Raw genomic sequence first — 23,577 nt, 5'->3', positions numbered from 1 at the left:
GGCCTAAACTAATACAATGGTTTTCATAATTTTTATATCTCTATTAACAAAGAAAATACTTAATTTGTATCGTACTCGTTTCGCTGCTTTCGGCGCCATCTTTGTTATGTCAAAACACGCAATGCATTCTGGGTAGCCCTTGCTCCCAAGGGTGTTCTCGGAAAATCTCAATATTGAGGGCGATACAGCCCTTAAACTTGCCCCTCAACTTAATTTTTCTGAGAATCGGGACAGCACTTGCACTAGAGGGAGCGCACATTTTTGAGATTGAGGGTTAAGCAAGGAATTGGAATTCACCCTTTGTGTGTGTGAGAGCAAGCATGGCAGAGAAATGAAGAGTTAGCAGAGTGAGCGGCTAATGATTGACAGCATTTTTGGCTTCTCCTTCTCTAGGGGTCGCCACAGCAGATCCAAATATTTGATTTGGCTGAGATTTTTTCTGCCGACGCAACCCTCCCATTTATCCAGGCTTGGGTCCGGCACAAGGAGTACACAGGATGTGGCCCCCGCTGTGGCTGGGGTCAATTTGGAGTCCAATTAACAATGAGAAATGGTAATTGGGTAGCATGCTCAGGGGTACCTCAGCCTTTGACCTGCTGGAGGGGACTCACACTGGCAACCTTTCAAACAAAAGCCAAGTTCCTCTTCCGCTTGGCTATGGGCTGCCGAGTGAGTGACTGAATGAATGAATAAATATAATATGGTGCCATTTCCTATTTGCACACTTTGAATTGTGCTCGACAGTTTAATTATTTATGGAGCTGAATCCGCAATGAGGTGGACCAAGAAATCGGCAAAACTAAAATGACAAAAAACTACCAAATAAATTGAGCCACCAAAAATGGACTGAAACTCAGTACCTTTAATGGGCCCATCTGAATTATATTGGTGCTACGGAGTACCAATTTACGTTAAATTATGTTGAAGGCGACATACGCAGCTGCTATACGGCTACAAAGAATCCTGAACTGCTGAACCTGTAACTGTGAGTTAGAGCACACTCAGGTCAGAGGGAGTTCAAACGAGCCTGACGGGGCTGTTTTTGGATGTGCATGAGTGAGCTTCTTTTTTTTTTGGCTGGTGGAATTGAAAAGGTTGTTGTCATTAGAAAGAGGAGAAAGTACCAACAACAAAAAGGTACCAAAGTCAAGGTACCAGTATTGATTCAAATGTGAATCATCCTCAGTAAGAAGTGACATTTAATTTCCAAAAATGCAGAATGATCGTTTTCGTATATTCCTTTTGTTGAGTGTAATGAACATTACATGTCAGCAGGGGTTAAGGCGTTCGCTCCTACTTTGCGTAAAATCTGCAAGGGTAATGAGCAATCCGCATGACTGCCAGCTTAACCCCGCTAAACCTACAGCATAACCGTCAGGCTGATTCACAGTTATAACCCAATTCCATTAGCCTTATTATATCTCATTTCCTAGAATCACCTAGAATCACCTTCCTCCATCACCTCCTCAGGAGAACAGTCAGAGCCGATTCCCTGCTAGCAAACACCAACAACACTGAGCCGCGGAGCATATGGGGAAGTTCCACAGCCTTCAACATGATGGATGTGACATCACATCCAACCTCATCATCACTGCATGCTTCGCGACAGAGGCCCACCAGGCCAGCCCCCCTCGCCTCCATTTGCATTTTAATATCTCAGCAACATTTAATCCATTAGGGTTGCCTCCAGGGCCATTTAGTGAAGGGTTAATTAAAGATACAATTAGACCACTCAAAATGTATAATGAGGCGCTATTCCTGCAGGGGGGGAGCCTGATGTGATCATTTTATTTTGTGATCGATCGTGAAGACACACACAATCTCCTAATGAAACAAATTAGGCTTAGCAACATTTAATGTTCTTTTTACTAATAGTCTGTCTGGCCTTTTAATGTAGATCCATGCTGCACTCACACAAACTAAAAGTCTACTGTAGATGATTAGGCTGAGTGGCCACATTACATCCCGCATAAGTGTCATACTAGGATATTTTACTAGTCTTGATAAAAACTCAAAGTGCATCATTGTGGGTTAAAAAAGATTGTGATATGAAATTTTAGCAAGGCCATCAGCCCTTTACAATCAGGCCTTGTTTAGACTGTAGCTCAAATCAGATTTGTAAGCATATCAGATGAGAATCTGATCTTGCTGACCAACTGTTCACATTGCAAGTGATCAGATCCACTCTGCATGAGTCCATATCGACATTGTCTAGTCTAGTCTTCCACGTGGGTTTCTATAGTTACTAAAAAATAAACAAAATAGACGACAGAAATATATAAATCTATCATACTTTCTTCTGATTTATAAGAAACTGACTTCGATTACGTGCATCCAATTAACTTCTGTCACTCCAGATCTACGTCATTGTTATTCGAGTCCCTCTGCGAGTATGACACTTCCTATCTGAGACATTCAGATTGAAAGGGATCTGTATAAATCTGATCACAATCAGATCTCTTAGCTGTTCAAACTGCCACATCAAGCTAGATTCAAAAATCTGAATTGGACTGCAGTCCAAACAAAGGACTCTCTTAGAATGAGCTATTTGGGACCTTGATGTTGGCGTGAGTGAACGCAATCTTGCAAATTAAAACAACTTGAGATTGATGAAAAAGCTCAACTTAATTTGCTTTTTTCTTAAAATTAAAATAATGTTGTGCTCCCTCATATTTCAAGTCACTTTCAACTCAGCCATCGACCCCAGGTTTGGCTGAATTTCTCATCCGAGAAACATGTGCAGATTAGCAAGCAGCTGTCACAAATCAGACTGTCATAGGCGAGTAAACATGACCGGCGGCGACAACTTAACTGTGACACTCCGTCAGTCAGTCAGGATTAGCTGCAATGGGTGAGTGAATAGAGTCATATGGAGGCAAACGCGTGTGCTACGATAAAAGCTAATGAGCTCACAGAAGCTAAACGGCTATACGCTAAAATTGGGACAGGAGAATTTTAGCATGTACTATACTTTCAACCTCAACTGAAAGAAATTGGTTTTTATTTCTAAGGTCCTGAACCCTCACCACGCTGTTCCTGACCTAAGCTGTGGGGTGTGGAGAAAATGGATGCAGGGTCAATGACTTTAGAGCTCAAATTCAGACTTCAGTCGTTAGAAATGTGTAAATTAAATCAAAGGAAAGGAAGCGTGGATGGACAAGCAAGCAGCAGCCAATAAGAATTAGTGCCAGGGGTTTTTTTTCAGTAGGAGGTGAGGCAACCCTGAGGGACTTTAAATAGCTTAAAGTGAGGCTCAGTGAAAGGAAAGTGAATAATATCATATTATTACATTAACAGATCACATGGAAGAGCATAAAATGTGATTTGGTTAAATTTATAAATGCATTTCAGAGATAAGGTAAATTGAGTTAATTATACTGTTACTCTTTCAACCACTTTGCCAGAGTCACAGAGGATGGTCTTTTCGGATGCGTTTGTGTCAAAAGCTGTTTTTTTTTTTTTTTTTTTAATATGTACTAATTTATGTTCATGTTACTACATCATCTGACCTTTTTGTTATTTTAATATTCATTTTCTGTTCTTCTTAAAATGCTGAATGGTTAAATGCCTCTGTTTACCAACACATACACATATGATGTGCAAATATAAATACTAGAAACTGTAAATCCAAGCGGCCAAAATCATGTCCAACTTTGACATTTGACTTTTGACCAGTCGTACTACACGGTAAATTCAGGAGTCCAAATTTAAAAAGATTCTCTCCAGGAAACACTCCAGATAAGACATTGGCTTATACTGTAAGATCACATTGAACTTGACCTTTAACCAGGGTCATCTCAACGGACTTTGAAGGCCCCAGGCAGAAAAGACCTAGATAGCCAATATTAAAACCACCTTGCCCCATCTCAGCTTGTAGCCCCGGGCAGCAGGCTGTTTTGCTTGTGTTCTGTTGCAAAACCACTGCCAATCACTGACCACCAAATCCAACTGGATGTTTGTGTCAAAAATGAAAGGATTCTTTTACAACGGGAAATTTTGCTTGTAACGGGATGCATGCACAGTTAATTTAAAACCTCATCTGTGTTATGACAGTTACAATACTATTCAAAATGTTGGGGTCACTTAGAAATGTCCTTATTTTTTAAGGAAAAATGCCTTTTTTTCAACGAATATAACATTAAATTAATCAGAAATAGTCTCTAAATATTGTTGATGTGGTACACGACTGTTCTAGGTGCAAACCCTTGAAAACCCTTGTGCAATGATGACAACAGTGTTGCTGGTTCTTTGACGAGAGCAAAGTTTCCAGGGCAATATTATTATTTTGAATAAAAATCATCATTTCTTGTCAATGTCTTGACTATATTTTCGATTAAGTTTGCAAATCTTTCGATGAATAAAAGTGTGACTTTTAATGGAAAACACAAAACATTTGAATAGGTGACAGCAAACTTGAACGTTCTGTATGTGGGATGTAATTTGCCAAATTATGCTCCACCTCGAGTAATATTTACATTTTTAGCTATTGCGATGAACCGTTTGAAAACATGGCCAACAACATTACGGAACGGAGATATCCGAGAGACACATTTACAGTCCATTTTGTCCGTATTTTGGTTCTAAAGTCTGTATCTTTACTGTGGTGATTGCGTAGCCTATAAGAGCCTAACATTTACTGAAGGGCTAAAAGTAAGAGAACGTCCTGAAATAAGAGTTCCAAATAGATGTTAATGTAATTCTCATATCTTCTGTAAACATGTGGCTTTAAAAACAACGACGACTATGACTGCCAACATGCCGCACGCCGTCTTTTGATCAGATTTAAAAGTCTGACGTGTGTTTCCTGACTTTTGTAATAGGATTAGAAAAAGTAGCCTCAGGAGTATTGATCCAACTACAGGCAGGTTCTGGGACCGTTTTGAAAGGATGTGTTGGATATGGGTCTGTTACTCTGTCAGCATCATATTGCAGTCATTAGTTCGTGGTCCTCACAGGCACAGGTCCTCAATCCTGGTCTTTAGTCACCGGCAAACCCCACTATGGACTTAACCTTAAGACTGACAGAAGGTCAATACAATCCTCAAGCAGCGAACGCTGGAGGAAACACATCTACAAGTAAACACACACCACACACACTCACACACACACACACACACTGGACAACCATACAAAAATAAATGAGTAATCTTGGCCCCATGTTCTTCCCCACCCTGGTGCACGTGCTCAGCCACAGTGGAGTAAAGAGTGGAGTGCAGTTTGTTTGGCAGCAGCATGATGCGGTGCACCCCTATATACACACACACACACACACACACACACACACACACACACACACACACACACACACACACACACACACACACACACACACACACACACACACACACACACACACACACACACACACACACACACACACCACACCCACATGTACACACACACACACACACACACACACACACACACACATGTACACACACACACAACCCGCAGAGAGGAGCATTCAAGGGTATCTATCAATATCTTGCTGCAGCTCAGCAAAAAAATTAGGGGGAAAAAAAAGGGAAAAGTAGAGCTCAGAGGTCAAACAAGGAGTGCAGAACAAATCTGAGCACAGACCTCAGAGACACTGATCCAGATCTGCTCTGGGACCTGGTGACCGCTGATGTCACCCTTTCAAATAAATAAAAAGTCTGATTTCATCAAGGATAAGGTTCATCTCTGACGTGACGGTTCCTGCCTCACCCGACCACGGACAGGGTCAACACGTCTGACAATTTTATCTATCGATTACACGTTTTACAAAATCACGACAAGAGTCAAGTAAGAACATAACGTAAGCCTCGGTGATCTCGCACCCCCGATTCCTCCGCTACCCCGGCTAAGGACCACGAGTTCAAAGCTAGTGAAGAAGTCAGAGCACTTTCTGCTGACAGGTCAGAACTCCCTCCGGCTGTTTGACAAATTCTCCTATACTGTAATACTGCCGCGATCAATCGGACACTGATTGTCTTCTATACGCCCTGATGGAAGAGAGCCAGACATCAGCTGAACGCTCTACAGACCGACACTGGAGGAACAAGTCGAGCTGGAGGGTGTTTTTGTGTAAAAGTATGGTACATTTTCATGTCTTTATCCCCCCCCGACTGATGGCAATAGAACAATGACCAATCATGATGGTAGATTGGTTGGGAAAGAAGGTTCACTCGCACACTGTATCGACTACAGCTGATGTATGTGAAAGAATGAGGACACATTAGAGATAATACATAGAAAAATAGAAATAATAGATAAGATTGAAATAAAATAAACAAGCAGTCTACAGAAGGGGTAGGAATCACACGATACGATATGCGATACATGGACCACGATGCCAATAATATCACGATACACTGATTCCGTCATAATCGGTGTATTGCAAGACAATCATATAACGATAAATCAGCGATTTATGTCCAGTTAAACGTGCAGGATGTCTCAATTTATTCACAAGATAGGGAACAAAGTGCATAAAGTCTCTGTATCGAATGAGGATGGGGCATTTGTTAACGTAGCTTTCTCCGCCGTTATACCGCCGCAATCTTCCCTATCTTCGGCCAGGTAACTTCCGACCAAGTTTCCCCTCTTCCACTTGAGCAGCGCCACCACGAGGTGACATATAGTCCCGTCATCGAGTCTTTAGAGCGCCTTCATTTTAATATTTGCCGTGGCAAACGAGGAAGGACGACGATATATCACCAAAACGATATTATGACTCACCCCTAGTCTACCGCATAATACAAAACCCTGTAGTCTAATATGTTAAAATGTAAAATAAGTGGATGAAATATTAAATAAATAACCTTAAAAAGGTAGCCTCGCTGTGTCTGATCTCTTACTGTGATGTTAGCCGTGACCGTGAGGTAATCTGAGCCACAAATGCCTCCATCACATGAAGTGAAGAAAGCTCTAATCAACGCCACAGTGTGCTGCACTCACACACACTCACACACACACACACACACACACACAGGCTGAATTACCTGCAGCCATCACCCTATCTCACTCTCTCATCACCTCTCCTCTTTCGCTAACTGATTGGTCGTGAAGCCGTTTCTCCTCCTCTGCAGTCGTTTTCCTCTGCTCGGCTCGGCACCGACATGAAATCGTGGTTTTTACATTTATTAACATGCAGCACATACAAAAACCGGTGCTTATACATGGGTTAAAACCAGAGGGAGCTTTTGTCAACAGCTTTTTTTTCATTTGCTGCTGCAGGGGAAATGATGCACGCTATTGATCATGAAAAGAAACAGTGATAATTGAACTATAACCAGAGGAAAATCAATGTCATGAAACTCTGCCTTTGCAGTTTTGCCTTGTACGGGTGTCGACTTTGTTATGGGAGAATGCTTCTGCAGTTTATGGGCTCGTTGTGATGGCCGGTGTTTCCGACACGTTGGCACTTGTCAACGGAACGGTCCTTCAGCTACAAGAAAAATGACTCCAGCTACAATTTCTTGTTCACCAAAAGAAATGTTTTGGTGAAAAAGATGTTTTAAGGCTTCTTTTTTACCAGAATAAAGTGCTTTGTGAGTCTTCCATTTTCCCCTTTTTTGATGTGACAGATTCAGATAAAAACCACCCACTGATCTGGACACTTACTGAATCTCATGCATGTGCACAAAAGTACAAGCTAGAAACGCCTTTGGCTCTCAAGTCTTTGTGGCGCTTGTGTGCGTTCTGTGCTTTTTTACCCTTTTATGCCAAAATCACTCACCAAAGTCTCTCACTCCGACTGACTGTTGTTTGAAACTGTTCTCCAGTGAAAAACGACTTCCTGCTGCGGCTAAAAATGACGCTACAGAGCAAAGTGAGTGAATCGCAAACAATACATTTATGCAGCGGGCGGATAAATAATGAGTTTAAACCGGGAACGGAGCTCAATAAGAAGTAACTACATCACTTTACTTTGGTTTAATAGAAGCATTTTCATTCTAAAATGATGGTTAGTGTTATATCAAGTTCTTTCAAACTCTGGTGGAGAAAAATATAGAATGGTTACACAACTGCTTACTTTGAGTTCTTGTCATTTAATGGCTGCAATGTAAATGAATGAAACTTGAGTAATTCATCTCAATCATTTTCTTTCAAATTAAAAAGAGATTGCTGCGCTTCTGCAACGACAATTTGGTCTTTTACCAAATGACGAAAGACAACAATGCCCGACACATTACAGTGTGGAGTCACCATCGTGACTCCATGCCCCCTTATTGTGTCCTCTCTTCTCTTTCAGTACCAGGGACAGCGCAGTTGCAGCATCAATCCATGCAATCACCCTGAAATGTTACGTGGGCAAGATTGATTCCGCAAACAGGGCTGCGGCTAACGATTCGTTTTTTTTGCCAATTACTTTTCTCACTTAATCAATGAGATGTTTCGTCCACAAAATGCACAACATTTTGATTAAATTTCTCTCCCAAACAACTTAACCCTTTAACCACCTAAGCCTCAAAATATCTGTCTGCACTTTGTTTTTGCTTATTTTAACCATAAAAGGGCCAGAAAATTGTCCTGTGAGTAACTTTCAATATCTGGCAGTTATTTACAATTTACTGCATGTTAATATAGTGTTAAAGGTGCCATATGTAAGAATGTGGCCAAAAACGGTTACTACATTCAAATTCAAAATACCAAGGTTTCGTTTTCTGACGTAACTGGCAACCCGTGGTTGCTCGGCAGCTGAGACTCTACTGACTGCAATAATTGTTAGACGGCAGTAGGTGGCGCCACATGCCAAAACATGATTTCAAAATATAAACATGATTTGCAGTCTGCAGTCAGATTTTTTTTAATGCAAATATTTTGTCTGTACTGTTGTTGTTGGTGAGTTCAGTTTGTTACATGAACATTATTCTTAAGTCTCTGTGACATATTAGGAGGATTTTATGGCCAGTTGCTTTAGATTTATTACATTTATTACATAATGCCCCTTTAAAGGTAAAAGAAAACGTTTTATTCAGAAAAAAACACTGTAGTTGTACACAAACACCAGATTCTGCGTGTTAAATTTGAAATTTGAACAGTATAAAACCAAGAAAATGGAAACTGTGGAGGTTGCTTCCTGCAACAAATTACCGTAATGACCACACGTTGGCTTTGGCTTTGAACTCTGCTTTCAGAAACCATCATAATGTTTCCGTTGCTTAATTACGGTATTGCAAAGTGCTCTTGTGTGAACATGTCGTCTGCAATACGCTCAGTGTTCAAGGGTTAAAATAACAATGTCCCCAAATGTCTTTGTCTTATTCACAAATCAAAGTTTACTGAAACTAGAAAGAAACTAGAACATAGAATTTTTTGGTCTCTGGTCGAATCCTGCGTTAAATTGAAATTCCATACTGATGAGAGGACACAACATGGAGGAAGGGATTAAAACTACAAGAGCAAATAGAATCCACAGTGATTTATGCTTCCTGGGGATGAATTACAGCGCTCTGCTTTACATTAATTCCTGTTCCTTGCAACACTCATTGCATTAATGTCCGATACCTACACCGAACACATAAACATTATTCAGCTCCAACTGGACTGAGACGAGACGGCATGAATGTAGCGTATAACAAAAGACGAAATGGAGAGCGAGAGATGACAAGATAAAGAGAACAAAGATGGAGCCGTGAAAGCCGCTATCCGTCGTGACGTCTGTCGACTAAACTTGACACTCTGCTGGATCTTAAACGTCACTTTTCCCAAACACGACAACCAATTTGTCACATTATACCGTATATGGCGTTTCCATTTACACATTAACACATTTGTATGCCGCACTGTTTCTCCTTACACATCATTAACACATCTTTTAGATATTAAAGCTGATAAAATGGATTACAGTGTAAGGGTAGAGACACAGCATATTTCTCTCTGTAATGATTATGAATCGATGCAGAAAACTCTCTTGCTCTTGTGGCATCAGGCTTATGACCTGTTCTGAATCGAATCACAGAAATGTCCAAATTCCAATTACGTAAATGTTAAATAACGTAAAATAGACGCTACGTAAAGGCGGGAAAACGGACACTTTACAGGGAGCGCATGACAAAGATACGGCAATGATATTTCACTCACACGGCAATCCCAACAATGAAATTAAACCAAAACAGAAGTCAAGGCCTCACTGATAGAAGCAGGTAGCATAGAAATGACAAACCTTACGTTACAATAACTACACACCGATGACTGGAGACTAATGACGCGTGCGCTCTAAACAAGAACAACGAATGAGAGCCACGTGTGATCTTAAGTGGCCGTTAAAAGCCGAGGTTGCTGCTACCTTCGGTTCTTTACGATGCAGTTGTAACCTTCCAGTTTACACATATTTCAAGTAGTTTAATAAAAGATAATAAAGATTAATTAAAGGGGTCATATTATACCCTATTTCTCCAAGTTAACATAGTTCCCTGGTGTCCTAATGAACATGTCTGTGACATGCTTTGGTCAAAATAAGGATGAAGCACCACAGCAGTTCAATCACCCTGCCAAAACAGCCCTGTTCAGAACGCTCTCTTTAGTAGTATCTCTTTAGGTCCATCACAAAAACTTACAGGGACAGGAAATGACATCAGCCACAGAGGCTACTGGGAGCTAACAGCAGTTAGCATTTGGAAAAGTGATCATTTGCAGGCTCTAGCAGGCACATTGCCGTCATATATAACATGTATCCACTGGACAGATAAATCCTCTGAGGCTGGAAGTTTGTGTAGAACTCTGTGCTGCACTGTGGAGCCAAGAATTGAACTTTTCACAGACTTCTGGTTTTCAGATACTGTTGCCCTCGCCAGCACTCTCGTGTGTTTTACGGACAAAGCGGAGCTCCGCGAGACAACAATTCCAGGAATTTAGCGTCTTGTGACGTCCCAATGAGTGTGGAAGTCAACATCACATGTTTTATCTCCTGTACTTAGACTGAGAAGGACCACAAAAACATGTGTGAGGCATCTTTTTTCATACTCTGCTGACTGATAGGACCCCCAGAGTCCCAAATATAAGGATTTAAATGATTAAAAAGTTGATTTTGCATAATATGGGACCTTAAAACGATTGTTTCTCATTACATATCTCACTGTCGTGATCACACAGAGAGACAAAGACTTTCAAAAGACTGATAGAAACTGCATCAAGATAATCGTTTAACAATCGAATCATAGGCCCTGAATCGTAATCGCATTACCAGGCTGAAATTATTAATTTCTGATTTTTTTTTTACTACTGAATTGAGACAGATTTGATCTTTTCATGGCACAGAAATCCGATCTGCAATCCTGATTTCTATCATGCGTCTGCAGTCGCATTCAGATGCGAAACACTTATGTAGTAATGAACGTGAACCATCAAATCTCATTTGTAATGAATCAGATTGGATTCACATCTGAAGAAACTTGGGCTGGAAATCAGAACGCAGCCCCGAGAACGAACCGTATCCACTTGTGCGTATCCGTGCATTTCCCTATTACCACTTTAGATTGAGCCAATTATGTGGGAACCGCACGCGCTTTTTCTGGTTTCCACAAAATGACGTTGTTCCAGTTGACGCATTCCCTCTACATTTTATGATGGATAATTCAATTCAAAGACACATTTTGATGCATAGAATAGGGCAAGATGGCGGCAGATGATCCGCTGTGGCGACGAACAATAACGTGCATACATTTCCTTCACTGATTCACACATCCCTCTGAAGTCTGAACGCTATACTCTGAATCACACAAACAAGACGCATGAGGGAGAGGGAAAACACACGAGTACAGTCAAGGGGGGGAAAAAAAAGAGAGAAGCATAAACCAGCTCCATAACAGGCAGCAAAGTTGGTCCTCGACAATAAAATTACACACGACAACAACCAGAGAGCAGATAAGCATAGAGAGCATCCAAAATAAGCAAAGCCTTTTCCGCAGGCTCTTTGTGTCGAGTTCAGCACTTTGAGCGCAGATTTAAATTAAGCCAGTCAGCTCTGAGTGCTTTTTCCAGTTAGAGGCAGAGAGAGAGAGGGTAAGAACAACTCACATGGGAGCAGGGACTTTCCTCCACTGCTTTTAAGAGGGACTTTTATCTTTAAAAACAAACAAAAAAAAAGAAAACTTCTGCTCACATTTTTTGACAACCTGCCTCTTGTGGTTCCGCGACTAATGACTATTTGTGTGCGCTTAACAATGTCAGAGGACAGGTCACTTCACTGTAAAAGGAGAATAATTTGCCTGAAAGGCAAATCGATTCAAAAATGAGTGAGCAAATCACATAGGGTGCATGGACAATGGATATTGTTCTACTTTTACACACATGCACACATAACTGAGAGAGAATGTGTGCTGCTGGAAATGGAACATCATGCATCATCTTCATTGTCATCTCGAGATCGCAGTTTCGGTTGCTTAGTGACAACAGACATGACAGGACCTCAGCTCCCCAAGGCCCAAAGGGTATAACATTTTAACATATTCTTTTTTTATAGATGCAACATCTTCACAGCTGTTTGGAGATGCTGCAGTGACCTTCACCTCCAGGGTCAAGTGTGTTCCTTATAGTTATTATACACTGTAAGCTGGATGTGGGGAAAATACAGTGATTTTCAGTGTGTGACGACTGTGAACGGGAGGTTATTGTCTGCATAGAGAAGAACCGTGATGACAAAAACCTGGGAAATCATTCCTTGAACTAAGAGAGGGCAGCTGGGAATTTATATACAGATAAGATTCATCGTCACATTGGCAAAATAACAGGAGGGACAATAATTTAATATGCTAAAGGTTGGGTGGGAGATTATTTTCTGGAGCATTTTTTTTTACTGTCCCTTAAAATCCTCTTCACTAACCAATTGTAACCAATTAATTAATGCATTGTCATAAAAATTAAAAATTAAAAAATAACTAGTGGAAAGGACAGGCTTGTAAAAACACCATCCAATCACAGTCTGTAAAAATTAAGTGGATCGTGATGCCATATGCACCCGCTCCCTCCCCATGCGCGTTTGCGCACTAATCGCGCATGCTCAAAAGACAGCGCCAAAGCTTATCCTAGCTTGCTCAATTCAACAAAAGTTGCAGCAACGTTATGGCAGAAAAGGTGCCAACAACAGGTGTTTGTCGCAAATGAAAAATATTTTTTTTGGGAAAAGCTACCGCCAAGAAAAAGGCTAATGCAGAGCGATCACAGACCAGAGTGAACATCGGTGCTGCGTTTGAACGGCGGGGACAGAAAGGGCTGCAAAATGATGTTTCTACTGGACCTTAAAGGTCAACTTTACGCCTTTGTGATCTTTTGAGGGTATTTGTTGTTTTTCGGCATTGTGTTGCAATTTGAGCAAGTATCCGAAAACGTCACCGAAAATTACTAGAAAAGTTACAGATGCGGCGCGGTTCTCGTGAATCCGTGTACGTTGCGTGTTCCTTCGGAGGGAGAGGCGGAGCTTCGGAGGGAAGTGAAAATGTGGCCAGCTCCGACTAAAGAAGATCCTTATATATACAGTTTCCCTTTCACTAACACCAATAAACTTCTGTAACAAAGAAAAGAACCCTTAAATTTGGATAACACGCACAAATTGCGATGACAACACTCACATAAATCGCGCGGCCCGAGAACAACAGTGAGAAGCTTGAAATGCTGTTGTCTGAATGTTGGCTGAGGCTCCTCGGTTTAATCAGTCATCTTTATGGTTTCAACAGACACATAGTTTCCTATTCGCTGTGATAAATGATAATCAGCTCAACAGCCCTCGGTGGAAAACAAGGTCTCTGTCTCTGCCTGCTTTCCCCAGACTCACACAGGATATCACTTCCTGCAGTTTTAAATCAAACTCCTATACGTCCAAATACTGTAACAGAAGGCCATCACTCACTCTCCTCTACAAACATCGTGTTGCAGAACAGGAAGGAGAATTTTTCCATCTCGGATTCTTTACATTCTTCCTTCGGAGAAAGGCCCATTTATAGCAAATTGCCCGAGCTAATTCCCATGGAACTGACTTGGGAAGAAATGGCCTTGTTCATGTTGTTCTACCACAAAAGTCCCATCCTGAAATAAAAAAAAAAACATAGACGATATCTCCTTATATAAATTAGCACAGGAAACTTGACAAGGAGCCCAACTGTCAGACATATGTGATGCCTGTGATGTACGAGCGCTTCGTGTCCCCGTGGCCAAGGAAAACACAACAAGAAATAAAGATTTCAAGTCCTCGAAATGAGAAAAATGCTTAGATGCTTCTAATGCAGCGTTCCTCTTCGCCCCATCAACACCTTCACACTAAAGCTGAGGTTGCAGTACAAGAGCAAACACTTTCTGCTCCAGTCATGATGAATAATTGACACAAGAAATCAGTTGGAGCTGAAACAAAGAATCCGGTTTCACGCGGAACGGTGAAAGCTATTACTCTGTAGTTACTTGATTTCATTCTAAGACAGCGGCTTTTCCTTCACCTCGCACTGGAGCCATGTGATGGTTCACCAGGTTCAAGATAAAACCACAAGAAAAATATTAATTATTGGTAAATATCAGTCCATCATCCTACTGAAATGTTTAAAGATGAAATTATAAAGGGTTAATGAATAAATATTACATGTCAATGTCACAGTTAGCAAATAGCAATGTGTAGATTTGTTGCTTATGTAATGCAAAGATGATTTAACTTTCAAACTTTAATGTCAGCAAACAGGTCTGAATTAGTTGTTCAACTCTGGATTTTGCATTAGTAAAACGGTACAAATGTAGCTTCGATGGTAAAAGTCAGCAGACTAAGAGTCATTTTTCACTTAAAAAAATTAGGGTAAATTAGGGTTACAAAGGGGTGGAAAATTCCCAGAAACTGAAACTGCCTCCAGGAAGGTTTCACAAAAAAGACTCTATGACTAAAAAAAATATATATATAATATAAAGCTCTATAAATGTCTCCAGGTGTCCTCAGAACAGGTTTACAGTCGTCGATTTTACAGTTGTGGTCTATGGGGAAATTGCTTTTTGGGCCGTGTGAGTATTTTTTTGTTGCAGTACCAAGAGTGTCCACTGGAAAAAATATTTGCAAACAAAGGGGGGAGGTGCTTTATCTAGTTCTTTTAATACATCCATGTCATGTGATGGAGGAATTCACAGTGCATGTAGGGAAATTAGTGTATTTGCATCAAATCTGATTGTTTTAGCCAAGATTATGCTACAATGCATTAATTACCAACTATATTTACGTCAATTTAAAATAAATAAATAAATAAATTCCAATTTATTCCTGTTAATTCCCTTTAATTCCCATACATTCCAGTTAATCCCCATGGAAAGTTTCCACTTTTGAAAAATCTCCACACCGTGGATGCAAATGATTTCCAATGAAAAACACATGAATTCAGGAGGAATTCAGTTATGCCTAAAAAAAAATTTTTTTTTAATACTATGTCCATCTGGCTGCTTTACATAATACACCATCCATTTCATTTGAATAACACATTACACTCAGAATGAGTCAGGGGAGTCGCTCTGCATTTCACTGCAGAGAATATGGGAGACTCTGATCCGCCAGAACACTTCAGCTGCTCAAAGAGAGCAATAAACACAAATGTGCAATAAATATGTAAAAAGTAGAATTGGGCAATTATCACTTAAGGACAGTGTGTGGAACGAGAGACACTTTTTGAACCCTTGTTGCACTCATTCCGACGGAGTGTGCTGATGTCTCATTTGGCTGAGCAGAGAAGCCCTGTGATAGTGTCTCTCAGATGAGAGGGAAAACCACTACACTCCACGCATGAATATATTACATACCATATGCGCTGAGCTACAGCGACATCCACATCAAAAAAAAAAAAAAAAATCAATGCAGCAAAGACGGTTATGACAACATGTGGCCAACAAGACCCTGATGAATAATCACGGTGGAAGATGCACCATCTGATACTGTGAGTGTAGAACACCTGAACATGAACCAGTGATGTCACCTGCCCAGTAAAATTCACTTGTGTTGGACGTACCTCATCAAAGCCACTGTCCTCCTTCTTGAAAGCTGCAAAAAAAAAAAAGAAGAGAGAGAGAGATCATCAAACACATGTCATCACTGAAGTCTGTCCTTCACAGAATACAAAGTCTGACCCTGAGATGCTGAACCACACGTTACACCACATTATTCCTGTGCCCCTGGTGAAGAGGGCACTGGTCAATGCTTTCAACTTTCTCCATGATTCAAATGGAGCCTAATTAGACCAGAGAGCAGGTTTTTGCATGGAGGGAAATATTCTACAATGCACAACATATCATACATGTTTTTGAAATTGTCCTTCCTCGTGCAGTACGATAATCGATACGCCAGTGCGAATATCGCACAGATTAAGGCGCTTTAAAGTATCGGTCGCGGCAACTGTGTGAAACCTGGGTGGAAGTTACCTGGCTGAACAAAGAGGGAGTTTACAGCGGTATAACAGCTACGTTAAGAGATGCTCCATCCACATTCAATACATAGATTTTATGCACATTGTTCTCCATGTTGTGAATAAATACAGAAATCCTGCACTTTTAACTTTTCACAGACGTTTTGTTTTCTTTACAGATATCGTGATGTATCGCTATACGGTTGTCCTGCAATATATTAATGTATCGTGTCATGAGGTACTTTGTGATTGCCTCTAAGGAAGATACAGTAAAACATGACCAGGACGTGTGGTGGAGGATTTTGTTCAGTCTCAGCAACACAATCTTTGTCTGTACAACTGATGTTTTGCTGCAGTGTCCGTCAGTTTATCACCACGGCATTTATATAGTCCTAGACCAAAATATGTTCCTGAGGTCACGATAGATAGACAGACATCAAAATAACTTGGATGCGAGCGGAAATCCAGCCTTTCTTTTCTATTAAATTGTGTTTTCCATTCAGTGTGAAACACTACCAAGTCTGCTATCTTAGTACATTCATGAAAATGATCCCCTTTGTGTGGACTGGACTGAGGGTCAAAACTGCCGCGGATCCCAAGGACAGAGTGAGCATAACATCAAGCAGCGGAGCTGTCACAGAGGTCTTTGGCCTTGTGAGATAATCCTCTATCTCTACATCTGCTTATGCTACAAATGTATCATGTTTTCAGGTCAAGTCCCACACCTCCTACAAATTACATTTTTTTGTAGTATTGCAGAAGGAGAGAAAAATCTTACTGCAACGTACACCTTCTTGACAAAGGTAACAAAGAAAGTGCTTTCTTAGTTGCAAGCTACTGTTGCCTCAAGGGTGTCCCGTTTCCCAAAAAAATCATACTTGAACGAATGTTACACGACACTCTACGCAGTTGCTACTTTGCAATCTATGGTATAGAACCAGAAATGCTTCCACATACTGCTATAATATATGGTATTGTATGGTAACTGCAAAACAGCCCATCAAAGAGGTCATGATGAAGGCCAAGGGCCCTCTGCTGGACATGAACTAATTACTTCACATAGTCTGAAGCGCTTGTAGGCTGCAGAATTTAAAGTCAATGGATTGTTTTAGTATGAACTACTGTACAGTACTTCACCCAAGTTCAACCGCATATCCAGATTGTGACATCAACAAGGCACTGTCGCCCTGCTCAATGGACACCGTCTTTGTTTTGGACCATTCTCTGTAAACACTAAAGCTCCTGAAATACGTAAAACGGCTTTATTCTTCATTCTGACGCTCGTTTGATGTCAACATGCCTAAATGCACTGATGATTTTATTGGCTAATTGCAGTTAAAACAAGCGATTAAACACTTAATACCAAATAAAGGGACCGTGGAGTGTATAATTATAAATCAACAACAATGTCAAGTGACAATGTCTGCAGCCTGTAATAGGCTCCTTATCTAGAACCCAATTCAGACTGCAGTTAAACTGTGTGGGGAACATAATTTTCAGGAGACAAGGTTGTGTCTCAGCAGCCCCTCGGAAGCAGTCGGGGATTAATGGTCTCGCTCAGGGGCACCTCACCTGCGGCCGGAAATGATAATTTGAAGATAAATATGGAAGCAAAATTATTTGCTGGCTTTGTTAAGCCACAGAATCACAATGACTTTTAACACCGGTCACAGTTATTAAGTCTGTCAGTAATGGAGCAAATGTGTCCCTCACTGTGCGGCCACAAGAGAATTGTATATACTTTTAATAAAGATGTATTAAGCAGAGGATGAGGTGGTCCATAATTTCCATATAATCCTTCGGGGACTTCCTCCCTGATCCCGAACATGCAACGCTCACACTCGCATGTCAACCTGACATCTCTCTCTAACTGCTGCTAAAATATGTTTGGAGCCATTGAAATGAAAACATCTATAATGCATTATTCTGCACAATGCCATAATTTGACAGCCCCATGTGAGGCAGCTCTGCCCATGGGAACGAGTCGGATCAAAAACGAGGATACAAACAATAAAGGTAATTCTGGAATGTGCTTTGTTAAAGCGTCCGTCGAGCAGAGCGAGAGCCCCAATCGATCGCTCAGATGTGTTGATTTAGATAGGGAGGGCAGATGAGCATCGGCACGGCACAAAAAAAAAGTCAATGCCAATTTTTCTTCCCATGCAACATCGACCCAAACTCTTCTTCCTATCTTTTACTGCATCCAGCTATTCATTTCCTGCACACACACACACACACACACACACACACACACACACACACACACACACACACACACACACACACACACACACACACACACACACACACACACACACACACACACACACACACACACACACACACACACACACACACACACACACACACACACAGACCAATTCAAACCTCAACCCTGAGAAGATAGATGTCTGCCAAAGGAACGCAATCATTTTCTCAAGTAATCAAAAAACAAAAGGGCGGCAAATTATTCGTCAACAACAATTACAAGCCTCACACCGTTTATCTTTGCATATACCGAACCTTTGGACTTTGTACTGTCGGTCAGACAAAACAAGCTCTTTGAAGATATAACACGAGGCAGATTATTCAATCGTGAACTGTAACAACTGTTCGTACAGAACACCAATGACGGCAGAGCGTAACAAATATCCTGCTATCCTGCCTCTTCCTCCCAGAAGCCAATCATCTTCTTTGTAATAGTCAAACTGGGAAATAATATGCTGTATCTACCGATCATTATGTTGCACAGGTTCACAGTGGAGGTTTGTTTGAACTCATCTTGTGACTGATGAACGGCCTTAGGAGAAACTTCAGATCATCAGAAGCGAGGCCAGAGTTGAAGGCATCATTGTGTCTCATTAAGGCAGGAGCCGAGTCTCGTTAAGCGGAAATAGCTTTCACGAAAATGTGCCGGTGAGAGGCTTATGCCGGGATCAGACTATACAAATTCATGCCGATTTTCAAGCGGTTTGGTCATGACATTGACCAATAGGATAACGGAGCTCTCTGACGCGGCATAACAAACAGACATAAACATGGCCAAGAGAAAGAGGGATGTACCAAATAACCTCTGCCACGTTGACGCCTCCTCGAGGGTCTACCACGACAAAAAAAAAAAGAAAAAAGGTTGGCGAGAAAAAGCTGAGGAACTTCAGAAAACCCAGTTGTTGACAACTCCTTGCCCCGCCTCCCCAATGACCTATGAATCTGCGCAGATTAGTCATACTTGTAGTGTTTCCAGTCCCCTAAACAAGACAAGGCAAGAATCTGTACCACTTTCACGATGGTCATTATGTCATAATCTGACATAGTGACCATCGTGAAAGACAAAAATGTATCAAAAAGTAATTTAATGACTGTAGACTGATTTAAACATTTTTGGGAGATTGAAGCCGTTGCAGAAAAAGCCTGAAATCTTTATTCAATTCAGTGGTCATCAGCTACACCGATTTGTATTCATGGCTTTGGACTGTTTGAGGAAGCTGAAGAGCCCAGGAAAAAACCAGCACACATGCAGAGAAACATGGACACTCAACCAAATGCTGTGAGAAAACAGAAAACAGAAAACAGAAATAAATCTATCACATGGACACTAGTGAACTAGTGAACTAGTGATGCAACGATTATAAATCAACACTTTTGATAATCGATTAATCGGATTCAGTGTTTTGTTTTTTTCCCCAATAATTTAAAACCAGCTTTCTGATTTTCCAGCTTCTTAAATGTGAATATTCTCTGCTTTTGGTCCATGTAACAAAGAAATCATTAAAACTGAATCATTTTGGTTTGTGGACAAAACGAGAAACATCCTCATTTCCAGGTTTGGGAAACACCGATTGACATTTTTCAACATTTTCTGTCATTTTACGGCTCAACAATTAATAGAGAAAATATACAACAGATTAATCGATCGTGAAAATAATCGTTAGCTGCAGCCCGATGTGAACACATGATGTCAAATCAGCCAATCACACGGTAGCAACTCAATGCATTTAGGCATGAAGACAAGGTCAAGAACCGCTGCTGAAGTTCAAACCGAAGATCAGAACGGGGGAAGAAACGTGACGTTAACATGGCATGTCTGTTAATGCCTGACAGGCTGCTCTGGTTATTACAGAACCTGCTGATCTACTGGGATTCTCATGCACAACCAAGGTCCGCAAACGTCCATCTCTGAACACACAGCACGTCAAACCTTGAAGCAGATGGACTACAGTGACAGAATACCTTTATCAGGTGCCACAACAGCCACGTTATTAGGTAGGCAGGACACCGCGTACACCATAGAATGTCCCAGTTAAAAAGCTGTATTATAAAAACTGAACATTACTTAAGTGAAAAATAACTGTGTACAAGTTTCACCTGCTTCACCAACCAGTTGAGCTCACATGCTCTGATAAATGATGACATTTCCTTTCGTACAAATGAGTACAAGCGACACAGCCACAGGCTAAAAGGACACTGGAATGCAGTGTTTGTAGACTAATCCTGATGATGTCAACTTAAATGTGGTAATATCTGAGACGCATTGGTGTATTGATCAGTTTAGGGGATTGATATGGACAGTGAGGGTCAGTGCTGCAAAGTTGAGCAGGTAGAGTAGAGAGTTGCCTTTTAAATATCTATGTTAAATATAATTTGTTTGGTTATTCAGATTTAAATTACAGTAAAGTCTACATTTATGCAATTAAAGATTATATATGGTCATCAATTACAGTTGATTAGAATCAACTTGTAAAAAATTGGGAATTTGCATTTGGTGTTTAGTTGCAATAATAGTAACATTTAACAGGTAAAGCCAATTAAGATGAAATATAATATAGTAATAGTAAGTATAGTAATATATATAATAGTATATGATATAGTGATATATCAAGTTTGAGTTCCTTGCATAAGCAAAATATTAGTTTAAATCTACACTGAGCTCAAGTATATCAAATTTATAAAGGGTTTGGGATTAAAAATGAATGTCAATTTAAAAAAAACGGTGAAATCCATGACTAACAGTTCTCATAACTGTTGCTGTATGAGGTCGATGGTTGTGAAAGAACCACAGAGAATCATGGACAGACCAAGTTGCTGTGGGCTTTTTGTCCTATGGCTGTGAGAGTCTCCAGACATCAGCAGAGAGGGAAGCAACAGTCTGCTCATGCTGCTGCTGCTGATTCTGCTGCTGGAGACATGTCTCATCTAACATCGTGCACAAAGACGCAGGAGAAGTGTGGCTAAGGAAAAATGGAAAATCAGACTTTTCCCGTTATACTCACCAATGCTCCTGAAACTCTCGGACAAAGTTCTCCTCAACTTCTTCATTTTCCCGATTTTCTCCGCGGGCTGAGAGGCTGGCATCAGGTCGCACATTTTTCTTTTTTTCTCCCTTCACCACCGAAGCTGGACTTTTGCAGTGGGCTGCTGGATGTGGTCTGACGCGGAGAACGGAGGACCGCCGGGGTTTTCAGTGAGCGCAGCGGGGCTTCTTGAGCCCAGCTGCAGCGCTGCTGGCAAACACAGGAAACGGGAGGATCAACGGCTCACACTCACTCCTCTCATCGACAACTACCAACAGCAACTGTCCTCTTGAGATTTTCTCAAGAATGTAACTACATTTCCAAAGGAGACAATAAAAGTACGCGCTCGAGCAGAAGCATCCAAATGGAAACCGTGCGTAATGCCCCTCCGCGCCTGCCTGTCTTGGTGCGTCTTTGGGTGGGTTCTGCTCCACGACAGATGAAACCCAGCTTTCACTTCTTTCTTTCTTTCTCTTCCTCAGAGTCTCAGTCGACCCCTGCTCCACCGCAACCGAGATGTCATTTTTGGGATTTCTCTCTCTGGTTTCGAGCCCCCAGACTCCGCCCAGAATGCGGATTGGAGGAATTTTGAGAAGATGTTCGTTCCTATTCGCTCCTCAGACTGACCGTCAAAGACCCAGCACCGCCTCTGGAGTTTGTTGCAGGAGGAGGAATATGTATATTTTTTCTTCCTCTTGGCTGAGGTCTTGCCTGATATTGCTGCCCTCTGCAAGACCCAGGGAGAGGTATTCCCCAACACGAGCTCCATAAGCATTCCTCCACATCCAAGCACCATATACAGTGTACACTAGTGTACTGTATATATCTACATATACAGATCTATATCTCAAGTGCATTCACTGCACTGTGCATTACCCATGTATCAGTAGGCTACATATATGGCATATTTTACTGGTATGTGTATATACATACATACATACATATATGCATATACATATGCACACAAATATATATATATATATATATATATATATGTGTGTGTGTGTTATACAGGGGGGAAAATAGTAGCGTACAAGATGAAATATAATATAATAATAGTAAGTATAGTTCACTTACTATGACATGCATCTGTTATTGAGATTATTGATACTCGTCCCCTTGTTGTGTGATAAATGGTGGGATTAATGGGAGCTTGAGGAGGTGGAATTGACTTACTTTTTACTGTCATGTGTCACACCTTATCTTATCCAATCCAATACAATCCAACTTTATTTATATAGCACTTACTTATAACACAACAACAGTGGAACAAAGTGCCGCACGGAATAATAAATAAAGACATTAAAAAAAGGTCACACGAGGTAGTAAAATACATCTAAAATAATAATAATAATAATAATAATAATAATAATAATAATAAAATAACTTGTTTCACCAGAACTATGCAAATAACTAATTTGCTTGATTTTAATTTATTTAAAATAACTAGAAAACTTCAGTGCAGACTTTTCATAATAATACCCAGCTGTTCTTTTATTTATTCAGTCTATTTTGTCTCATTATTTCCTTAGTTTTTATCTGTTTTTGGTTCAACCATCGTCATTTTTAAGTCTCCAGTGATTCCTCTCCTCTCTGTTTTTGTTATATATTATGTGTGTGAAACAAAATGAGTTATACATAATTCAAACGTGTGACCGATTCGGCGACGACGACAACATCATATTCTGTCAGTTAATTCATAGTTTATACTTGGGCTTAAAAGCGTGGCCTGGGATTAAAGCCATCAGAGCGACTCCATCTTGCATCAATAATCTAAATGCTGCAGCAGTGAGCCTGTGAGCTTGTGTTTTCCGATTGTGTCTGGTGTCTTCATGTGCTCGCCTTGCATGTCATGTGTGTCTGTTCTCCAGTCACCACAGCGACCACATGGGTAATTCACAGACACCATGACACGTCTCAGTGTTTGAATGTGGCCTTCGCAGTCT

The 23,577-nt window shown here is 40.8% G+C and overlaps 1 protein-coding gene across 1 annotated transcript in view; it reads right to left on the bottom strand.

Moving 5' to 3' along the window:
- cdk14 (cyclin dependent kinase 14) overlaps positions 1–21,704 on the bottom strand; it is a gene marked incomplete at both ends in the record, with an annotated part of 117,760 nt that extends 96,056 nt beyond the window's left edge. The window contains 2 exons of the mRNA XM_083894614.1: positions 15,948–15,979; positions 21,611–21,704. Of these exons, the coding sequence (XP_083750740.1) occupies positions 15,948–15,979; positions 21,611–21,704 (126 nt within the window). The remainder of the gene's footprint in view (positions 1–15,947; positions 15,980–21,610) is intronic.
- Between the last annotated feature and the right edge of the window lie 1,873 nt (positions 21,705–23,577).

Source organism: Microchirus variegatus (assembly GCF_963457635.1).
Source record: "Microchirus variegatus genome assembly, chromosome: 1".
NCBI classification, from domain to species: Eukaryota; Metazoa; Chordata; class Actinopteri; order Pleuronectiformes; family Soleidae; genus Microchirus; species Microchirus variegatus.
The sequence above is the reverse complement of the archived record's forward strand: the minus strand, read 5'-3'. Positions and strand labels throughout refer to the sequence as shown.